Genomic DNA, 22,131 nt, shown 5'->3' on the forward strand with positions numbered 1-22,131 from the left:
ATTAGAAACTACAATCATGATTTCAATACAACTTAAATTCTTTTATCTTCAAAAAAATCAAATTTAACTCAGAATATAACAAGACTCAATCTGACCGAGTAACCGTCCGATTGCTTTGGCACGCATAATCATAATATCATTTATATGGGTCAAATGTCAGAAAATCAATATGGTGGTAACAATATTTCACTTACGCATAACTCCGGCGAAGCAGGTTCGGTGGGCCCATTGAAGACGCTGTGCAAGGATGCTTTTAAGACGAGTTAACATATTAATTTCTGACAAGATAAATTATGTAGAATGTACGGATGGTCATTGTCAGAACTTAAAGAAAATTACTACTTAGCTAGTACCGAAAAATTACTCTACATAGATCGAAAGTTAAACTACACAAAAGTTAGCGCCTCCGACAGCTCACTACATACGAAGAGATCTGCGCCTTCGCATGCCAGACAGCAGGTCTGATCAATAGATGCTCTCCTCCAGATACATTTGCCTATGGTGAGGCTTCTCCCATCGGCAAGCCGCACGTGGCGAATACGGGCGAAGTGCCGGGTCTGCTGCTCTACAAACTGCCTTCAGAGATACTGCTTACTGGTCTAGCCAGGGCTGAGAATTCCGTTGCCGCGCGTGGCGCGTGTGGGTGAGGCGATGTGGGTGTAGTATTAAAAGTTACATCCGGTATACGTTCACTTCCTTATCCAAGTATGACCACGGCTTCGATCAGTGGTCCAAAAATGGACGCTGTACTAGTACCATAACCCTCCAAAATATCGCTCTATGGCTTAGCCAGAGCTGGGTCGGTGGATGCCGCGCGTGGCGCGTGTGGGTGAGGTTATGCACTAGCCACAGTGGTCACTCAGGTAGACTTCCTTCGATTAGGGCGGTTCTTACAAGGCCGCACGTGGCATGCGGTTGGTGGGATGCCGGGCCAGAGATTTACGCCGTTCGCGGCAATCTGTAGCCTCGGTCACCTTCCAGAATGTTCGCGCCTTTGCTGATCGCAGGGGGCACCTAGCGCGACACGTGTCCGCAGGTGGCAACCCCGCCGTGGCAGGTTGGCTTGAACTGACACCAAGAAAAAAAAGTCTCGTCTTGGTCGACCGCGCTGGCGCTGATGTTTCCGGCCGGCTTCGACAGAACCTCCTTTCTTTTCCTATTACAAAAAAAATACATAGAAATACACGCCACTTAATAGCCTGCCTATGCGGTTAAATTCGTGTGTTCTTATTTACCAGTAGTTGGGTGTAAAAATATATATGATCCTCCTGTTAGCATAGACTTGGCCGGTGCACACACACTTAGACGAAAACTGAACCGCGTGGGTTGTAATTTTCCGTTTGTATTCTATCTCGGCAGCAGCCTTGCGTCCGTTTTCATTCAAAGTTTTAAACGAAGTGAACGAGAACTCTTGACGCGAGAAGTTGGCTGTACGCTGCGGCGTTGCTAAGCACACCTAACGGGATCTTTCCAGATTCTGTTCTCCTTTCTGCCTTCACACGTCTTCGGTGCGCGCGAGAAAGAGAGGCTGTTATGCTTACAGACTATTCCTGTAAGCGGGTCAGCTAGACGATACTCGCTGCTCTCTGCTATACTCTGCGTTTAGCTGTTAGACATATGTGAATTTACATGCAATATGATTTTACTTTAATTTCTCTCAAAAGTTTCTACTTCCATTTACGACTGGCCCCCACACACTATGTGTCCACGAAAGATACATTCTAAATCAGAATCTTTGCTCATAATGCTCATTTTGCTTTGAAAGGTTTTTATTTCAATTTCTTCAGATTCTTTTTTTAAAAGTGTATACTCTTCAAACAATTCAAAGTTTACTTTTGCTGAAGTATAACATTCTAATAAAATGCTGAGATAAAATTCCCTCCGAAATTATGTTGAACCCCCCGTCAAGGGGTTGAATTGCATTTCGCTTATGCAAATCCGAACGGGCATGGTTTGCCCACTTAATCTCTTGCAAGAAACTCTTGCAGGACTGACAAATTTTGGTTATTCATTTTATTGTATTTTTTTTATTATAGTTCTTTTTTTACGATCACTTTTTGACTTTTATTTAAGTTGTGCTTGACGTACCAGAGTATCCCACTTCAAGGCTATTTTTGTCCTCGATCATTTATAGTGTTTGAAATGGGCGTGTACAATAATATTACAGATGAGAGGTGCATATTTAAGATTTTTGTAAATTCAATATAGGTAAAGTGAACAGCACTACTAATTATGGCCGAGGTGAAAGAGGAAGTCTTGGGAGACGTGAAATATATACGAAGTAAAAGAACGACGCGAGTAATAATCTAAAAACGCTGTTAAAATCCCTATTGAATACCTAAAACTATAATCAGAACTACTTATCACTATTTCTTTAAATAAAACTATAAACATATTATAATAAAATTACAGTTAGTGGGACTTTTCATTTAAACCAGAAAAACCAATCCCACAAATACGGGGGCTCAACCTACGTGAAAAGTAAAACGACGAAAAGTGTGCTTAAGAAAAGATTTTAAACGACAAAAACTGTGGAAAACGAGGAAAAACTTAACAACGACGTACGAGTGTGTAAAAACGACGCTACAAACACCACTGTGATCAGCCATATACATATATAACGACGCGTATGTGTATATAAACGACGGGTAGATATCGTGAGTGAGGACGACGAATACGAGTGTAAAGAAGAGCAACGAGTACCGGCGGACATTTACAAAAACTATTTCTGCAAACATGTCCAGCCTAGCTGATTTTGAGTCAGTTTTACAGACGCTAAAATCTGAAAAAAAAGAAGAACGTTGACCTGCTGCACAAGTTTGTCTATGAAAATGACGGCGATCGGCATAACCGAAAGCGACGGGGTTTCGACGGGCTTGACTTTTTGGAAACTGTTGAGCTTTTCAACCAGAAGGTGTCTTACGTGGCGCAAAATTTATCAAACAGCGACCTTGCCATAATTTGCAACATTTTGGGCTTGCAACACGACAAAAGTGATCTCATACTTCACATTTTCCGAAACTTGCGCGCAGGAAAACTGCTGGAAGATGCAGATGAAGAGGACTCCGAAGAAGATGAGATAGACGAACGAGAGGAGAATGACGAAGATAACGACGAGAAAAGTTCTAACGGTGACGACGACGAGTCTTGCTCTGTGCGAAGCAACACAGGGAAGCAGAAAAAACTGAGCAATGCACGGGCTGGCACAGTGGCGTCCAACAATAACGATTCCGCCTCTGTACAAAGTTTCGCTGAGAATTCGCCGCGTTTTTCTGTAAACTTCCGAGATGTAGAAGACTCTATTTGGCCGTTCAGTGGAGATGACACCCTTGCAGTTGAGGTTTTGATTTCCGATTACGAGGACATGGCTTCCATTATGTATTGGGATGACCTGCAAAAACTCATTTTTGCAAAACGTTCTCTAAAAGGTCTCGCTAAAGTCTTTATCATGAGTGAGCGTGGTATCAAAAATTGGCAAAAGTTAAAAAACGCGTTGATCAAAGAGTTCAAAGCCGAAGTAAATAGTGCTCAATTCCATAAGCTGCTATCCGAAAAAAAATCAAAAACAATGAAAGTGTTCAAGAATATCTTCTCAAAATGAAAGAAATTGCTTCTCGTGGCAGTGTAGACTGTGCACTTATGCAATATGTGATTGACGGAATCAATGATTTAAGTGTTAGCAAATCGATTTTGTACAATTGAAGTGATACGAAAAAATTCGCGAAAAAAGCCAAAACTGAGTGCATTCGGTTCTTTTAAAGAAGAATTCGAAGTTGACGATCAAGTGTTTGAAGAAAATTTTCTTGTTCTCTCATCTGACTTTCTAGACGTGCAAGTTTTGTTAGGTACCGATTTTTGTAACAACGCTGAAATAACTATAAATCGCGACGGAATAAAAATACAAAGCCAGGAAAAGCATACCGAAACTGAATTAGGTGCACTAATGAAAATCAACGTCGAAAGTGCCGAAAATGTAAACATAAACATTAACGAGAGTGCATCAACTGAGGCAAAACACGAAGTGATTAAGAACTATAACCCGACAAGTGCGAAAACAACAAACGTTTCGATGCGTATCGTTTTAAAAGACGACACTCCCGTACATTCGCCCCCGCGTAGATTCGCGTTTTCCGAGCGGTGTATTATAGACGATCAAATCGAACAATGGCTCTAGGACGGAATCATCGAGCATTCTGAGTCCGAGTACAGCAGTCCGGTCGTTCTGGTAAAGAAACACGATAACACACCTCGACTCTGCATTGACTACAGAAAGATCAACAGGGTAATAGTACGAGATATGTTTCCACTTCCCTTGATCGAAGAGTAATTAGACCGTCTGCAGGATGCCCATGTATTCAGCACGCTGGACCTCAAAAACGGATTCTTCCACGTCAATGTCGATGAAGAAAGCCGCAAGTTCACAGCCTTTGTAACTCACAATGGCCAATTCTGAAAGTCCCTTTTGGACTCACGAATTTTCCAGGCGCATTTCAAAGACACGTTAACGCCATTTTCCGAGACTTGACCTGTTCTGGTAATGCCATTCCCTACGTCGACGATATCATAGTCCCAGCTGCAGGTGAAGGCGAAGCAGTAGCCAATCTCAGACAGTCGTTAAGCGTTGTGAGGAGAATGGTTTAGTTATCAACTTAAAGAAATGCTGCTTCCTAAAAAAGAAAATCGAGTTTCTTGGCCATTTTATTGAAAATCAATCGATCAGCATCTCAGACGACAAGACGAAAGCTGTGACGAAGTTTCCTTCCCCGACAAACCAGAAGATATTACAAAGCTTTCTGGGTCTAGTTGGATATTTTCGCAAATTCATCCTGAGCTTTTCGATCATCGCCAAACCGTTGACCGATCTTATGAAGCATGACGCCAAGTTTTGTTTTTCGGGCAAAGAGATTGACGCTTTTAACAAGCTTAAGAGTTTGATTACCCAAAAACCTGTGCTCAAAATTTTTCATCCACAGCACGAAACAGAACTTCATGCAGATGCTTCGATTGATGGTTTTGGGGCAGTATTACACCAAAAATCTCCTAAGGATAACCAGTTTCATCCAGTGTACTACCCGAGTAAGAAAACTACAGACGCAGAAAGAAGGTTTTCTAGCTACGAGTTGGAGATCCCGGCAGTGGTAGAAGCTTTCCGAAAATTTCGAATATACCTGTTGGGTATGCATTTCAAGCTGATCAGCGATTGCAATGCTTTCACGAAGACGATTGAGAAAAGAGAAGTCTGCACTAGAGTCGCACGTTGTATCCTCGAACTTCAGGAGTTTGACTTTGAAGTTGAACACAGATCAGGCACTCGCATACGACATGCTGGTGCTCAAAGCCGTTACCCTGTAATGATGATCTCCGACGATAGTTTGCACTGCTTATTGAAGTGTGCTCAATCGCAGGACGAGGAATTAAAAGCCATAATAGACATCCTTGCTGAAAAGTCTATCCAAAAAAATTTCTTTTTACGATCTGCATTGCTGTACAAATTGGTGAACGACGACGAGCTTATAGTTGTACCACCGATCCTTCAACGTGAAATCATTCGGCAGGCTCACGAAAAAGGACATTTTTCTGTAAAGAAAACCATTACATTCCTAAACTTGAAGACAAGATCCAAAGACAGATTAAATGCTGCATTCCGTGTATCGTATCCAACCGCAAGCTTGGGAACAAAGAAGGAGAATTGCACCCATTGCCCAAAGAAGCGGAGCCACTTCAACACACAAGGCGTACAATCACATTCTTGCTGTCATTGACGGATTCACCAAATTTTTTTGGCTATATCCTACGAAATCAACATCCTCCAAGGACGTCATCACTAGACTAGAGGCTCAGAGCGCAATATTTGGAAATCCTGCTCAAATAATATCGAGGCACAGCGTTCACTTCAGACGAGTTCATGAAGTATTGTGAGAACGAGTTGAACTTCACGCAACAACTGGAGTTCCGAGAGCAAACGGTCAAGTCGAACGCCTCAACGCCACAATTGTATCCGTGCTGTCCAAACTGTCTTTAGATGATCCGTTCGTAAGCCAGGTGCAGCAGACAATTACTTCGACGTACTGCAGAAGTACGCACACAACTCCATTCGAACTTCTTGTAAGCATCAAGATGCGCACTAAAACAGACGTCCAGTTAAAGGAAATGATTGAGCAAGAGTTAATACAAATGCTTCAGGACAATCGAGACGAGATCCGCAAAGCTGCAAGGAAACAGATCCTGGTTATGCAGAATGAAAACAAGCACTCATACAACTTCAGAAGCAACATACAAAGTTGGCGATATTGTCGCTATCAAACGCAGGCAACTTGGTGGTGGACTTAAGTTAAAGCCTAAGTACTTGGGTCCCTACTGCGTTACAAAAGTCAAGCCGAAGGACACTTACGATTTTGTAAAGGAATCGCTAACTACGGACGGACCAAGACACACAACCCATACGCTGAGTATAAGAAGCCATGGATGAAAATATCCTCCTCCTCCGACGACAATACATTAGGGACGAATGTTTAGAAGGATGGCCGAGTTGTGGGAATAGGTCTGGCATCCTTGTCAGCCGAACCCATCACAGATGAACAGCACTACTAATTATGGGCGAGGTGAAAAAGGAAGTCTTGGACAAGCACTTAGAACGAGAGAGACGAAGAAAAAAGACGTGAAATATATACGAATTAAAATACCGACGCGAGTAATAATCTAAAAACGTTGTTAAATTCCTATTGAATACCTAAAACTATAATCAGAACTACTTATCACTAATTCTTTAAATAAAACTATAAACATATTATAATAAAGTTACAACTAGCGGGACTTTTCATCTAAACCAGGAAAACCAATCACACAGTAATTCTAGAAGGTGACATAGACTATTCATTTGTTGGAAGAGATGAGAAGTATTGATTTTGAAAAAAATTTGACACAAGTGTAACCAATAGGAAACCATCAAATCGATAAACGAGACACAAAATCATATAATAAAGGAGAGTGTTGCTAAGAAGAGGTCGCACATACTTTGCTTGCATTTGGGAAAGGAAAGATCACTTTGTTTATACAGACCATCATACTCAGGTAGCCAATAGGGGACAGTTTGGAAAAATCAACGATTTTCATTTGTTGAATTTCGAGAATGTACATCTTTGGGCAAAAGAAGATGAAAACCAAAATAAAATTTCTATATAAATTGTGTAAGCATATTTAAAAGTGTAAGACGGGATTTTTGACTTAGATAGACAGATAAATAAATAGTTTTCTGAATGATTTTGACGTAGTTCTGTTTAGTGCACTCTATGTACGTCTCCAGTTCATACAATCAAAACTCTTTAAATGTGATGGAGATAAAAAACATATATTCATGAAAATCATATAGACACCTGCGTGTGGATCAATGATGCAATCACCGAGGGTATTATACTTGTGTATGCCATCGAATTTCGGATTTCAGAAAGGAAGCAGTCAATATTATGAATATATATTATAATCTTAAAAAAAAAAGGAAAAGATTACATAACATAATAAAACATGTTCGCAATACCAAAATATATGATTATGTATTATTATGCTACAAAATAATCTTCTGAATTTTTATTTCGAGTTAAAATTCCAGTTTCCCTGAGGATACGAGGGCGTTAGAGTTCTAGCTAGCTTTTCCTGCGGCTACGCAGTAATAATGATCTTAGCTGGTTTTCCTTAGACGTGCGCAAACTCTAGCTAGTTCTTCTCAGCACGGGGGTATTGGTTGTGCGGGGGAATTTCCCCTAAAAGTTGGAAAATTTTACCAATGCGTGGGCATTCGGGTACGATCCCCAGTTACAGTTCCCGAGTTTCCGACCACAGGAGTGCCTAAAATATATAAATAAAAACAAGGAAGAACGCTATAGTCGAGTACCTTGACTATCAGATACCCGGCTAAAGGGACCAAAGGGGAATGGAGATATGCAAGTAGTAGACAGATTTAAGCGTTATGGGCGTTAGAGTGGGCGTGGCGCATTGTTGAAACAAACTTGCGCTGCGTATGAAGCTCAGGAATCTGCACGCCAAATCTCAATAGCCTCGCTCTTATAGTTTCCGAGATCTCAGCGTTCATCCGGACAGACGGACAGATGGACATGGCTAGATCGACTCGGCTAGTGATCCTGATCAAGAATATATATACTTTATGAGGTTGGAAACGCTTCCTTCAGCCTGTTACATACTTTCCGACGAATCTAGTATACCCTTTTACTGCACGAGTAACGGGTATAATAAATGACCGAAACACCCACCCTCAACTGTCCCAACAGATCATAAATTTATCTGGGGAGGATCCTGGGTTGAATGAGACGCCGACCGCAGCCAATCGCATCCTTACAGAATAGTGGAGGAAAATCTTTACGAAAAATTCCATCCATAGTGGCGTAAAGACCCACCAGATCATTATATATGGGCATTTTGAGGGCACGCAAGAAAAAAATTTTTTTTTGAGTGAGTCGGGACTCATCTACGGAAACAGCGGAAAATATTGCCGTATAAACCTATATACTCGTATATATAAATGGAAGCTTAACACTTTTCCGAGTCAGGAAATTCAAAAGATAATCCCAGACACACACCACAAGAAATCAGCAGAGCATGGTACCATCGGGGCAACGATTTTTTTTAACGTACCGCACGCAAACTGTTTTCGTCATCGCCACGAGTCTACGTCGTCCTCGCGATCGCGGCCCAAGCCGGGTATACGAGGATCACCACTCCAATACCGTGGGACTGTTAAGCTCGTGCAGCATACAGAGTCACAGCGAGTTCACAAGTATCACCCAATTATAAATCTTAATAAATACGAGGACCAACAGTAGCAATAAATAATAAATTTAATAAAATCAAGGATCAACAGTGTAAATAATAATAATAGATCTAAACAAATAAAAGTAAAGGAAGTGAATTTAAATAAATATTAAACCAGCAGAAATGTGGGAGTCAAATGGATCTCATACCGACGGAAGGACGAACTCAAAGCAATAACTGCCGTCTTCGGGCTCAGCAGCATTAGAACCGTAGAGGAACTATGCAGCAGGCTTGCGGGTTTCGCAAATCAAGATGACCTCCATGAGACAACGCGGAAGCGGTTTGCAGTCACCGCCTATCCTGCCCTTACCAACGACGTCTGGTTTCAATCAGCAGGAAATTCGGGCATCCGCCAGGATCGACGGGTAACAGCCTGACGATACCTCGGACCCTGAATACCCCAATGGAGGAGTGCCTCACAAGCAGCCATTGGCCCGCCAGATGGCCCGCTGGGATCTCACCTTTGATGGATGTTCCGACCAGGTGAGCTGCTTAAGATTTACTAAGAAGACCTACGTTTGCTCACGCAGAGGGCGGGGTACATCGAGGACCAGAAACTGGAACGAGTTTATGAGAACATTCTACCGTAATACCAGCTGGTCACCCGGAGGAAGGATTTTGAGACGCTCGAAGAGTTGACGCAGTTGGTCGTGAACTACGAAGTCCTACGAAGCCGACCATCCCCTATACATCAGGCACTGAAGGCTTAGCGACTGCTCCAATCCCAAAAACGTACGTGGCCCCACTGCCGATCAACCCACTCCCATATACACAGGCATCGACTCGGGCAGCGAGTGATGCCTACCACGGAATCATAATAACAGAATACGAAGCCAAGTACGTAGACGTACGCTACGCCTGCAGGAACTGCGGTAGGAAAGGCAACTTTGCAAGGGAGTGCTGGTAGCCCCAGTTGTCGTTTTGCTGGGAATGAGGCCGAACAGGTGCAATTTTGAATGCTGCTGAAAACCAGAGTCGGGAAACGAGAACGAGCTTCGAGCGGCTTGGGACCGCTGGAGGAACCCGTGAAGCCCCCAGAGCCAGTAAACAATGTCCTGAAGTTCGAGCACGAGAGGATCCGGGACGCTGGTAGTCATTAACGGGTAAACATTCATGGCCACCATAGACACCGGCGCGACTAGAAGTTTCACCAGTAAATCAAGAGCACTGGAGCTTAACTGTGGGAATAACTGGAGAAGGGTGCGTACAAGGGTCCGACTAGCCGACGGGTCTCAACGTGACCTTACCCAAGCACTGATGGCCGACATTCAACTGGGACAAAACCAAGTAAGGATGCCCCTATTAGTTATGCCCACCGTGCTCGACGACCCACTACTGCGAGTATATTTCTTCTGCGGCATTAATGCCACCCTTAGCTGTGGAGGGGATCACCTACAACTGGAATTCGCAACTGACACCGCCAACTGTCAAGCAGGAGCACAGAGTTTACCAGCAAGGTACGGCGCATCGAACGAGGCATGCGAGGCAGTCCCTCCTGGTCCAGCAGGAGCACAATGTTTACCAGCGAGGTACGGTGTGAGCGGCAGTCCCTCCTGGTCCAGCAGGTGCACAGAGTTTACCAGCTACACACGGCGCACTGAACTCGGATTCAGTCAAGGCACACCCAGGAAAATCAAGACGGCGACGGCGCCTACAACCAGCAAGAGCCAGCAGCTTGGGGAGAGGTCCAAGCGAGGAGCCGCATTCCAGTCGCAGCACCGTACTGCTCCACATCGAGGAACAGGCCGTGGAACGAAACTCCTTATGCCGACGACATCGACTGCATACACCAACGTAGGCGAAACAAGTAAGATTTCTAGAACCATTTACGCACAGTCCCCACGAGCAGACCCTTAATGACCACTATCCGGCAGTACACGCACCTGAAGAGGTCCTGACCACCGTTAGTACCACGAAGTATTCGAGTAGTCCGGAAACATCAGATCCACGGTTGCGAGCGTTCTTCGAGTTTGAGTTGAGTAGATTTGATAACCTCAAAGGGATATCCAGTATAGCGGAGCATCACATCGTCCTGCGAGACGATAAGCCCATAAAACAGTGGTACTACCCCAAAAACCCCGCTATGCAAGCCGTCATTAATCAACAAGTCGACGAGCTGCTGCGCAATGGTCGCATCGAGCCATCCAAGCGTCCACATAGTGCTCCTATGAAGCTTGTTGGGAAAAAGACTGGGGTTATTCGAATGTGCGTGGATTATCGCCAACTTAATGCCTGGTCAATACCCGACGCCTATCCGTTACCACGAATTCTCCACATTTTGAAGCGATTGCGTAACGTACGGTTTATCTCAACTCTCGATCTCAAAAGCGGGTATTGTGAGTTCACCGCATTCACGATGTCTGGACGAGGGCTGTTTCACTAAAAGGTGATGCTCTTCGGGCTTTACTCAGCTCCAGCCACGTTTCAAAGGGCTCTCGACAGCGTCATAGGTCCCGACATGGAACTACACGCGTTCGCTTACTTGGATGATACCATAGTCGTCGGTACACCCTCGACGAACACGTGGAGAACCTTCGAGAAGTCTTCAAGGCAAAGCTGAGACTCAACAGAAAGAAATGCAGTTTTTTCCAGTGGAGTTTGAAGTATTTGGGACACGTTATAAACAAAGTAGGGATAATTACTAAACCGGACAATATCGCAGAAATCCGAGAGCTCCAGCCGCCCTCAAATCTACGGGAACTACGTCGTTGCCTCGGCGTCGCGTCATGGAATAAACAAAAAAACAAATAAATAAAAATAGACGATTCGTGCTAAACTTCGTGGAACCCATGTCCACGCTGAAGTCCACGGTGGAGTTGGGATGAGGATGAGGAGAATAGGAATCGTGACTTACAGAAGCACCCGGTCTAGCGTACCCCGACTTTGCTCAGAGGTTCTCTCTGCAGACTGACGCTAGCAAACATGAATTGGGCGCAGTGTTGACCCAGACCATCGATGGAGTAGAAAGGGTTATACCGTTACCGAGGAAAACTAAAGGAATGCCTGGCCATAGTGTGGGCCATACGAAAGATGCGGTGATATCTGGAGGGCTATCGACTTGAAGTAGTGACCGACCATTGGATTGGAACGGTACCCGAGGAGGAGGACGAAACCCCCTGGAAACTATGTGTTGGCCGAGAATATCGCCTTCGAGTACTACAGGAATGCCACGACCATCCGACAGCTGCACATTTGGGGACGCGGAAGACTTGCCGGAAAATTCTACTGGTCGAGATTATTTCGAGAGGTGTCCCAATACGTTCGTCGATGCCTCACTGAGCAGAAGTACACGGTGAGTAAGCTAAAACCAGCTGAACAAATGTTCAGGAACCTTTTAGTGTAGTCTGCGCTGACTTTATGGGTCCCCTTCCCCAAATGGGTGGAACTGGTTCCACTTCGAAAAGCCACGACTGCACTGCACGACCGCTTCGGGACCCCAAAACTCTTCTTGTATTACAATGGCACTCAGTTCACAAGCAGGTCTTTCAAGGCGTTTTGTAAGTGCATGGGAGTGTGACTCCAACACATGGCTTATTTCCCCAACAAAACCCCACCGAAAGGGCCAACAGGACCATTAAAACTATGGTAGCGGCGTATCTGGACGGAGCTGAGTGGACGAACTACTTCCAGAACTCTCACTAGCCATAAACACGAGCGTTACCGACACTAAGAAGTTCAGTCCCGCCTTCTTATTACAGGGAAGATAACACAGACTGCCAAGCACCTTGTTTCATCAGGTCACTCCTGGTCAAGCCACGGATCACACGACCCCGGAGAGAAAAGCAGAACGATTGAATGCGCGAGCATCGGTCGAACTGAGCCGTTATTACAACCTCCGCCGCCGGGAGTGGCGACCCACAGTAGGATCCTGGGTAATACAGCGCCGACACGTTCTTTCAAAGGCTTCAGAAGGATTCACCGCCAAGCTTAAACCCTTTAAAGTCCACAAGTTCCTTTCCCCAAACCTCCTCCAATTACAGGTTTCGGGAACTCGACGACGCCGCATCGCCTGCCTCAGCGACTTGAAATAATACCACCCCGACGACAAAGACGAGGACAACGAACGGTCATATCAGGCACCGACACACAATAACAGCGTCCCTTACAATACGGAGAACAAGACGGCTAGTAAACTATCGTTCTAAAAATATTTTAAGTAGCAGAGTTAAGAAACACATTGTTATCCTTAGACTAACTTGTATTCAATCTCACGACAGGATAGGAAACAAATAGGACGCGCTTGTTGGGTATTTAAGAACAGTCTAAGTCTTATATGTTTACAACCCCACGGAAAACAGTATGCACCAGCAACTGCAAGCCATGCAGTGGAAGAAGGCACCAACCTCTTAGAGGAGCCACTGGAGCTCACCACCCGTCGTAGCAACCAGGGATAGGCGATCGAGGAGCCCTGTGACTACCAGTTCGGGCACTACCGTAATCCCAAGAGCAACGCCAGCGGGAGAAGACCTTTGGGTGATCTACGATACGAACAGCTCGACGTCGGAAAGCAACACTCCCATCGGTGCGTCTCGCCCAACACATGGCTCGGATCCTTTCGACGGTCCCAGCACCTCCCGGAAGGCCGCTCCCGCTAGGCATTTCTCGCCGATGAGACTACGTCGCCATCGAATCCCGGTGAGACGGTTCCACCAGGACCAGGTTTCCGCTCAAACCTCCCTGGCCATGGTCGACGGCCTACCAGGGTGGAATTTTCAGACGCCGGGCTCGTTCCAGAGGGCTGCGGGCTCAAGTAATGCCGTGGCTGAGTCAGCCCCGTCAACGAGACCTTCGCCGGTAGAAGGAAATTGGAGGAGAAACATATCGCGTCCAGGTTACAGGGTGTGAAGAATCACATTTTTATATACATTACAACATTTCCATATTATTATCACAAAACTAAGAACCCACTGAAGGGAGCAAACATATTTTAGATTCGGCCTTACGCCATGATTGTCTTTTCATCGCTGTCTACACCCAACACAGTTATACTAATTTCAGGATTATTTTCTTCAAATATTTTTATGCTGTCGACCGGTGTGGGGAATTTTAGTCCACTAAAATTTAACGATTTATTATTTATATTTATTATATCCGACCTAATGTTGTAAATGCCTTTTACGTTTATATTGATTGTGTCGATTCTTATGATCAGGAAGTTTCACAAAAGCCAATATTAATGCCCATTTAAAACAATATTCGTCTTTATTTTGCACGTTGATGCAGGCTTTTGTTTACTATTTCTCTTGGCAAGTCAATGTGATTCGAGCCCCTTATGAGCTGATATTTATTTATATTAACTTCTAAATAAACTTTTTCAATTAGGGACCAACCACTGTCTCGTTCTTGAAACTCGCTCATTTCACTTTTTATACAGTCACTTAAATTATTGATTATTTCATTTAGATTTTAAGTCTGAATCGTTGTTGGATTTAATGCTTGCATTTTTGTTTGAAATGCCTTTTTTTTTGAGCTTCTTGGAGTAGAGTGATCACTTGTTCTTTGATTGATTGTTGAAATAATTTGATATCCAAGCATTCTTTATTGTGAATTGTGATTATATAAGTTTCAATACGATTGCGAAATGCACTTCTTATACACCGCAAGTTATCACTTATTTGCGGACTAGATAATTGTTTATGCAAGTTGGTGCGTAAGTGATGCGACCAACTAATTTTAGCAACATTTAGATTACAGACATCACAATATCGTATTTCACTAGCGACAGGATTGTTACTAGGCCCAGGATAAGTATTGTTATGTAAAACACCAGCCATTTTTGTTTTTTTATTTTTTAAATATTAATTAAAAAAGTTTATTGATTTTTAGATTTATTACTCTTCTTCGTTATAAAAGTTTAGAGTATAATTATCTCCTTCCGATTGTTGCTTGATTAGCTTGTAGCCCCCCGTCGCAATGTGCTCCACAGGTTTCGGAGGCAGCGAACTTAACCGTTCTGGTAGGAATACCACACGTAAGCATAATTTTTTTGCCGAAGCGTGTCCGTTTTGCTTCGGCGTTCTGTTCCACTGATCTTCAAAGTTAGACATGCTGCTGATGATGATGATGACGGATTCTTCAAATAGTGCGAGTGACTTCTTGCTCTGAATTTGACTTCTGGCTTCTGAATTACTCTAGTACTCTACATCTCGTATTTATACTAGTTTGCGAGCCGAAAAAGTCTGAGAAAGTTTGCGATAAATACTTCTTTCCAACACAAAAGTAGAGTTTTGCGATAACAATTGCCGTTCAACAAAAAAAACAAATAAAATAAATATTTAAATAAAATAAAATCTTGTGTTAAGTGAGCTATTGTGTGTGTGTGAAATATGTTTCACTATAACAATATATATATATATCCTTCAAACGAGAGTGGGAGGACAAGTGGGAGGGGAAGTGGGAGGGGGGAAAGGGCGCGATCGCAGAGCAGAGTATTCCACAACTGTGGTGAGCGGGAGGGAGAGCGGAGGGAGAGCGAGAGGAAGAGCGGGAGGGAGAGCGAGAGGGAGAGCAAGCAAGTGGGAGGACAAGTGGGAGGACAAGTGGGAGAAAAAGTGGGAGGACAAGTGGGAGGACAAGTGGGAGGACAAGTGGGAGGACAAGTGGGAGGACAAGTGGGAGGGGGAAGTGGGCGCGATCGCAGAGCAGAGTATTCCACAACATTCCAGAACACTCCAGAACATTCCGGGACAGCAGCAGCAGCTACGACTTCCGCTATTGATTAGCGCCTGCACAACAAAAACAATTTTGGTCCAGAACATACAATGAAAATTGGTCCAGAACATACAAATCCATCCTACTGGCATGAAGCCACAAATTAAAAAACTACAAAAAAAGTCTAAGTGAGTAGAGTGTGAGTGATGGGTATACGCGGAGTTTTCGACCAATAAATTTAAGAAAAGAGTAGCGCACATAAAGTGGCTACTATATACAAACACGCAACAGCCCAAAAATGAAAAAGCTGAGCTTGATCATTTAAAATCAAGTCTCAAAAATAAAGGCCCCATATCACAGTTCACTCAGCCAAAATTCCAATCATAAAACAACAAATAATATTGAAATCTCCCTTTGTCATTAATAAAGTAGAGTCAAATAATAATGACATAGAATTAATACACACTGTTCAAAATAATTGTTGTTATAATGTGCGCCAATTCTTTTTATAAACTATATAAGTTACATAACAAATGTGTTTAGGCCCACTGTCCGGCGAATCTGGACCTCGGCACCGCTATCCAATTGTACCGCTCTCCTAGTGAACCACTAGTGCACCGCTCTCTCGCTCTCCCACTCTGTTCCCATCTCCCCTCCGTGGAGTCACCCCTGCGCATTGGAGCACGGAACCCTATTTTGTACAAGGAACATTTTGTGTAATTTCTTTCGGTCAACGGGGAACTTCGCGAATCGTGTGGTTTCTCCCCTACAGCTCAGAAGCAGCCAGCCGAATCAGCAGCAACCCGCCAAAGCCCAGGGCAGCAGCCCGCCGCCGCCGCAAATTCCCGCCGCCACCTCCGTGCCATCTACCAGCGCCAGCGTTTCCTCGCTACTAGCATTTTTCCGACTCCTTTTTTAGTTGCATTTGGCCGTACATCCATACATACATACACTTATATAAAATCTAGAAAAAAATGGCAAGCTTAGAAAAAATATTGTGCAAATTTATGCCAAGCATACAGTGAGAACTATTTAATTTCCAGTGTTCTGCCAATTCAGGCCCCCAAGATTTTCTCACTGTATATCCGCAGCCGCTAAAATACCTGGACATATTTTTTCGTTTTTCCAAAAACAGTCCACATACAAAGAAATCGAAAACGTCCACAACAACACATACCCGCCGGCAAATTGAAAATTGTATGGGATGTCCGAATTTTCACAAGTCCAAAGTTCAAATGAAAATATTTCAAAGTCCCACGGGATTTCACTTGTTCCTTATACACATTTGTCGTATGGCCTGTCACGTGCCGGTGACACGTACCACGTGAAATCACTTGTGAAAATCACAATATTTCCAATGAGTTTTCACTTATGAAAATATAGAATTTAAAATACATACATTTTTATTTACTTTTAAATTCATTTTAATATGATATTTAGGTTTTCTGTTAAAGGACAATTATTCTTAGTAAGCCTAGTTATGTTACGTTAATTTGCTCTTTATATTGGCCATCTCCTTTCTTAAACCTTTGTCCGGGTCCTCCGAATACTTGACCAACGCTCCTGAAAAAATGTATTTATTTGCATAATATTTATAATACGTAAGTATAACATTATAAAAAAATTCAATTCACTTAATTTTACTATAATCAAATAATTTATTTTTATAAAACAATATAATTTATTTTTCCGATATACAATAATGCTTCTAAAATATTAGGGCAATGCCGCGGTCGCCATCACACCTTACTACACAGAGGCACCCAGATTAAGACCAAATACACCAGTTGTCACCGCTACCGGGTCCACGGTCTCTACAGTCCAAAAGAACTTCGAGACGGGGTATAGATCCGTCTTGCTGGGCACCGCCATAGTTGACATGTCACCTGGGTACGAATTTTAAAGCTCGTGCCTTGATAGATTCAGGATCAGAGGCAACCTTTATTTCTGAGCGGCTGTTCAAATTGATTAAGTAGCCTCACCAAGTAATCCGAGCCTAGTATCAGGCTTAAGCCAGACAGTATCCGCTGAACCCAAAAAGATCTGTCAGTTTACCATTCGTTCTCCAACCAAGCCTGGCTTGCAAATAAACACGACGGCCTATGTTCTTCCTCCCATCCCGAACTGCTACTAGCGGATCCGAAGTTTTACGAGAGCGCCCAGATAGATATTCTGGTCGGGGCCGACGTACTGCCATCCATTCTCCTAAGCGGCTCCCGGCCGAAAACTTGTGGCTCTTTTCTCGGTCAAGAAACCGTTTTCGGGTGGATATTAAAAGGACCCGTTCCTGCTAAAAGGGAAAATCAGATTTCGGCTTTTTCCACGCGAATCTCCCACACGGTTGACACGTTCCTGGATAAGCTTCTCACAAAATGTTGGGAGGGTGAGGATCTGCCAGTAAAAGTGACCAAATCTTCCGATTGTGAGAAAAATTTTTTCCGGATGACTACGAGAGACGATAACGGCAGGTATGTCGTAAGTCTTCCGTTTCGTGATCCTGAAAATGTAAAACCCTCCCTCGGTCACTTCAGATCCTCGCAGTTGCTAAGAACCGAGCAAACGCCTAAAGATGGACAGTCAGCTGAAAACCAAATACGACTCTGTGATTCAAGAGTATCTCGACCACCATCACATGAGAAAAGTCCGTACTACCCATAATTCTGCCAGGTCTTACCTTCCGCATCATTTCCGATACGCCTACAGTGCCGATATCGAGAAAATGTATCGACAGATATGGGCAGATCGGAAGCATTCCCCGTTCCAGCGCATCTTGTTCCGCAACAGCGAGGGGCACTTTCGAGATTTCGAATTACAGAGGGTAACCTTTGGAGTCAATTGCGCGCCAATCCTGGCCATTCGAGTCCTGCAACAGCTGGCAAGTAACGTGCAGCTCCGCCATCCAAGAGCGAGCAACGGCATTCGAAATCATATGTATGTAGACAATGTCCTTTCGGGAGTTGACTCCGCCGAGGACGCTAAGCTCATTGATCGCGAGCTACAAAGTGCTCTAGATTCCGCGGGCTTTCCATTGACAAAATGGTCCTCCAACCACAAAGAAATATAAGCTCATATCCAAAGCGATCATCTTCTGACAACAGACTTCTTAGAGATCGACACTGAGAGCACAGCCAAAACTCTCGGTGTACAATGGAAGGCGACGTCCGATGAGTTCTTCTTTGTCCCACCAGATTTAGAAGCGAAAATCTCCCCCACGAAACGCCAAGTCCTTTCCCAAATTGCCGAGCTGTTTTATCCAGCAGGCTTTCTTGTATGGTATGATGACTGTTTGCGGTATGATGAACTACATCATATAATCCTACCGTACGAATGTACACTCTCGCGGCTTCTGGTAAAATTTATGCATCTCATTTCATTACATGGTGGTAATCAGTTAGTGGTGCGTCTCACCCGGTCCAGATACTGGGTTCCGATAACAAAGAACTTGGTGAAGGCAGTGGTTAACTCCTGCAAGGTCTGCGTTATTCATAAAAAGAGATTGCAAGTCCAGATAATGGGAAGTTTTCCGAAAGAGGAAGTTTTTCCGACGTCACGTACACAGGGATGGACTACGCCGGCCTGTTTTATACAAAAAACACTACCGGAAGAGCTTGTCTCATTACAAATGGTTATGTGTTGGTTTTCGTTTGTTTTTCTACAAAGGATATCCATCTAGAGCCTACAGCCGACTTAACGACTGAAAAGTTTCTTGCCGCCTTCGCTCGTTTCGTATCTGGAAGGGGGTGTCCTCGCCCAGTCCAGTCCGACAATGGAGCCTGCAAGCCGTTAAAGAGTCTGTGACCGACGCGTATAGTCATTAGCAGCTCACCTGGCAATTCATTCCTCCTGGGGCACCCCATATGGGCGGTCTGCGGGAAGCTGGTGTCAAGAGCTTCAAGACCTTCTTTAACAAGTACACCGCTACACGGAAGTACAACTTTGAAGAGCTGTCCACCCTCCCAGCGAAAACCGAAGCTTGTCTGAATTCCAAACCGCTGTCTCCCATGTCCGACGATCGAACTGATCTCTTAGCGTTGACACCAGGGCACTTTCTTGTCGGTGGACCTCTTCTGCCCATAGTGGAACATGAAGTAAAGGGCGAGTCCAAGTCGATTCTGAACCAGTGGCAGCACTTAAAGTCACTCCATCAACAATTCCGCACTCGATGGGAGGATAAGTACCTTAAGGAGCTCCACAAGCGCAACAAGTGCCAAGTTTCCACAGAAAAACTGCGCGTCGGCGACATGGTCGTCATTAAGGATGACAATTTGTCCTCAAGTGAGTGGCGACTCGGAAGAATAGATTCCGTTCTTCCGGAAACCGATGTCAATGTCCGCGTAGTCGACATTTGTACGGCACGCGGCATTGTCAAACGTCCAGTGACCAAGGTGGTTCTTCTTCCAAGAAACTACCTCGTAACGAGCCGCGCTTCTTATATACCTTAGTCCGTAGCCATTATCCACATCATTGTTAATCAGCCCTGTTTGTTTTGTCCTTATCCACACTCTAACCAGGAAAATGGCTCCCCGTCCACGTAGAGCTCAGGCATTGGATAGTAGTCGTACGAGAGGTATTCAATCCTACCGATGCCGAGTCTGCCGCGGAATCCATCCTCTTCGGAAGTGTCAGAGGTTCCTAAAGCTGAGCGCAAAGAAGAGGCTGCGGGCAGTTCCTATAAATAAGTACTGCGCGAACTGTCTCGCACACGAGCACTCCACCGGGAGCTGTCGTAGCGGTGACCGGTGCAGAACGTGCGACCGGAACCATCACACGCTGCTCCACATGCACGAACATGTTTCCCGGAAAAAGTCCGGCTACAAGCAACAGCAAGATCCGCCAACTCGCCAAACGCTTGCCCCTCCACCGCGCTCAGCATCCTCGACACCAGCTCCGTCGCTCGCCGCACTGCTCCAACGTCATAGCGTCAACGTCCTCCCGGCTGCTTTGGTGATCGTCGAGACCGAGGAGAAGACGTTCGACACCTCCGCACTCATCGATCCGCGCACCCGGACGAGCTCCATCGATGCATCCCTGGCCACCGCGTTTCCTTTGCCGACAACAAACGTGGGAGATGAGAGCATCTGCACGGCGAAGATTCGGTCGAAGGTCGACGAGGCAATCAAGCTGAAGGTGGTCCTCAAGATCAAACCGAACGTGCGCATCCGCACCCCCATCCGTGCGCTCAGTGAGACCGTAACTAAGAAGTTTAGGGAGCTACCGCTCGCAGGTGAGCGGTTCCATCGGCTAGTCACCATTTCCCTGATCCTGGGCGCGGACGTCTACACGAAGCTTATACAGTCGGGCTTCCACATGGTCGACGAGGGACTGCCAGTAGCCCAGAAGACGATGTTCGGGTGGTTCCTCTCCGGCGCCTGTACGCAGGCTTAAGGCGTGGGCGACTGGCCGGGTTTCCGTCTCTTTTTGCAACGCTAGCGATTGCAAGGGGGCGGAATGTTCAGGCCACCTGCCGGGGAATCTGGACCTGGCACCTCTACCCAATTGCACCGCTCTCCTAGTGCACCGCTCTCCCACTCTGTTCCCATCTCCCCTCCACTGCGCATTGGAGCGCGGAACTCTGCTTAGACTTAAGTAGTTCGATTCTGTCAGTCTACGAATAAGCCCTCCCACTCTATTTTGTACAAGTGAACATTTTGTGTAATTTCTTTCGGTCAACGGGGTACTTCGCGAATCGTGTGGTTTCTCCCCTACAGCTCAGAGGCAGCCAGCCGCACCAGCAGCAAGCCGCCGAAGCCCAGCGCAGCAGCCCGCTGCCGCCGCAAGTTCCCGCCGCCCCCTCCACACCGACTAACAGCGCCAGCGTTTCCCCGCTACCCCCGGCGTAATAAAATGTTAGAAAAGAACAATATGAGCCAGGCAAATGATCTGGACAAAATTTAAAAAAAAGAAAAGAGAGCACAAATAACATGGATTGAAAAAAATAGTACTGTAATCAACATTCGAACTTTAAGAAAATGGAATATGATTAATATAAATAAATGCAAATAAAATAATACAAGAAAAAAAAGTTAACTTCGGCAAGCCGAAGCTTATATACCCTTGCAGCTATAATTATTAAATTTAAAAACACAACAAATGATATTCCCAAATTCAAATGGTGGAAGAGGGTGGAAACATGTTGAACTGTCTTTTCATGTCTGACGAGGCCCATTTCGATTTAAATGGCAATTTAAACAAACAAAATTGTCGAATATGGAGTGTTTCCAACCCACAGATACTCCATGAGACGGAATTGCATCCACTTCGTGTCACAGTGTAGTGTGCAGTTTCATCACGCTGCTTTGTCGGGCCCTACTTCTTCGAAGAAAACGGTCACACCGTTACGGTTACTGGAGACCATTACTTGAGCATGTCGAGAGAGCTTTTCTATCCAGAATTACGGCGAATGAGAATTTCTTTCAACTCTTTGTGGTTTCAGCAAGATGGTGCAGCTCCTCACATAGCCCATTTCCCAATAAGCTGATATACAGAAACTCCACCTTCCATTGGCCACCCAGGTCGCCTGACTTTACTGCACCTGACTTTTTCTTGTGGGGTTATTGCAAACAGGAAGTCTACAAAGCAAAACCAACAAATTTGAATGAACTAAGGCAATCCATTCGAGAAACAATTGCGGCTATTCCTGTCTCAACTCTCCAAGCA

The 22,131-nt window shown here is 44.7% G+C and overlaps 1 protein-coding gene across 1 annotated transcript; it reads left to right on the top strand.

Moving 5' to 3' along the window:
• Positions 1 to 19,331: 19,331 nt before the first annotated feature.
• On the top strand, positions 19,332 to 19,916 carry LOC139352723 (uncharacterized). The gene has a single exon (XM_070995353.1). It carries the CDS (start codon positions 19,332 to 19,334, stop codon positions 19,914 to 19,916), a length of 585 nt encoding a protein of 194 aa, XP_070851454.1.
• The last annotated feature ends 2,215 nt before the right edge of the window (positions 19,917 to 22,131 follow it).

The sequence above is a fragment of the Drosophila suzukii genome, chromosome 3 (genome assembly GCF_043229965.1).
Source record: "Drosophila suzukii chromosome 3, CBGP_Dsuzu_IsoJpt1.0, whole genome shotgun sequence".
NCBI lineage: Eukaryota > Metazoa > Arthropoda > Insecta > Diptera > Drosophilidae > Drosophila > Drosophila suzukii.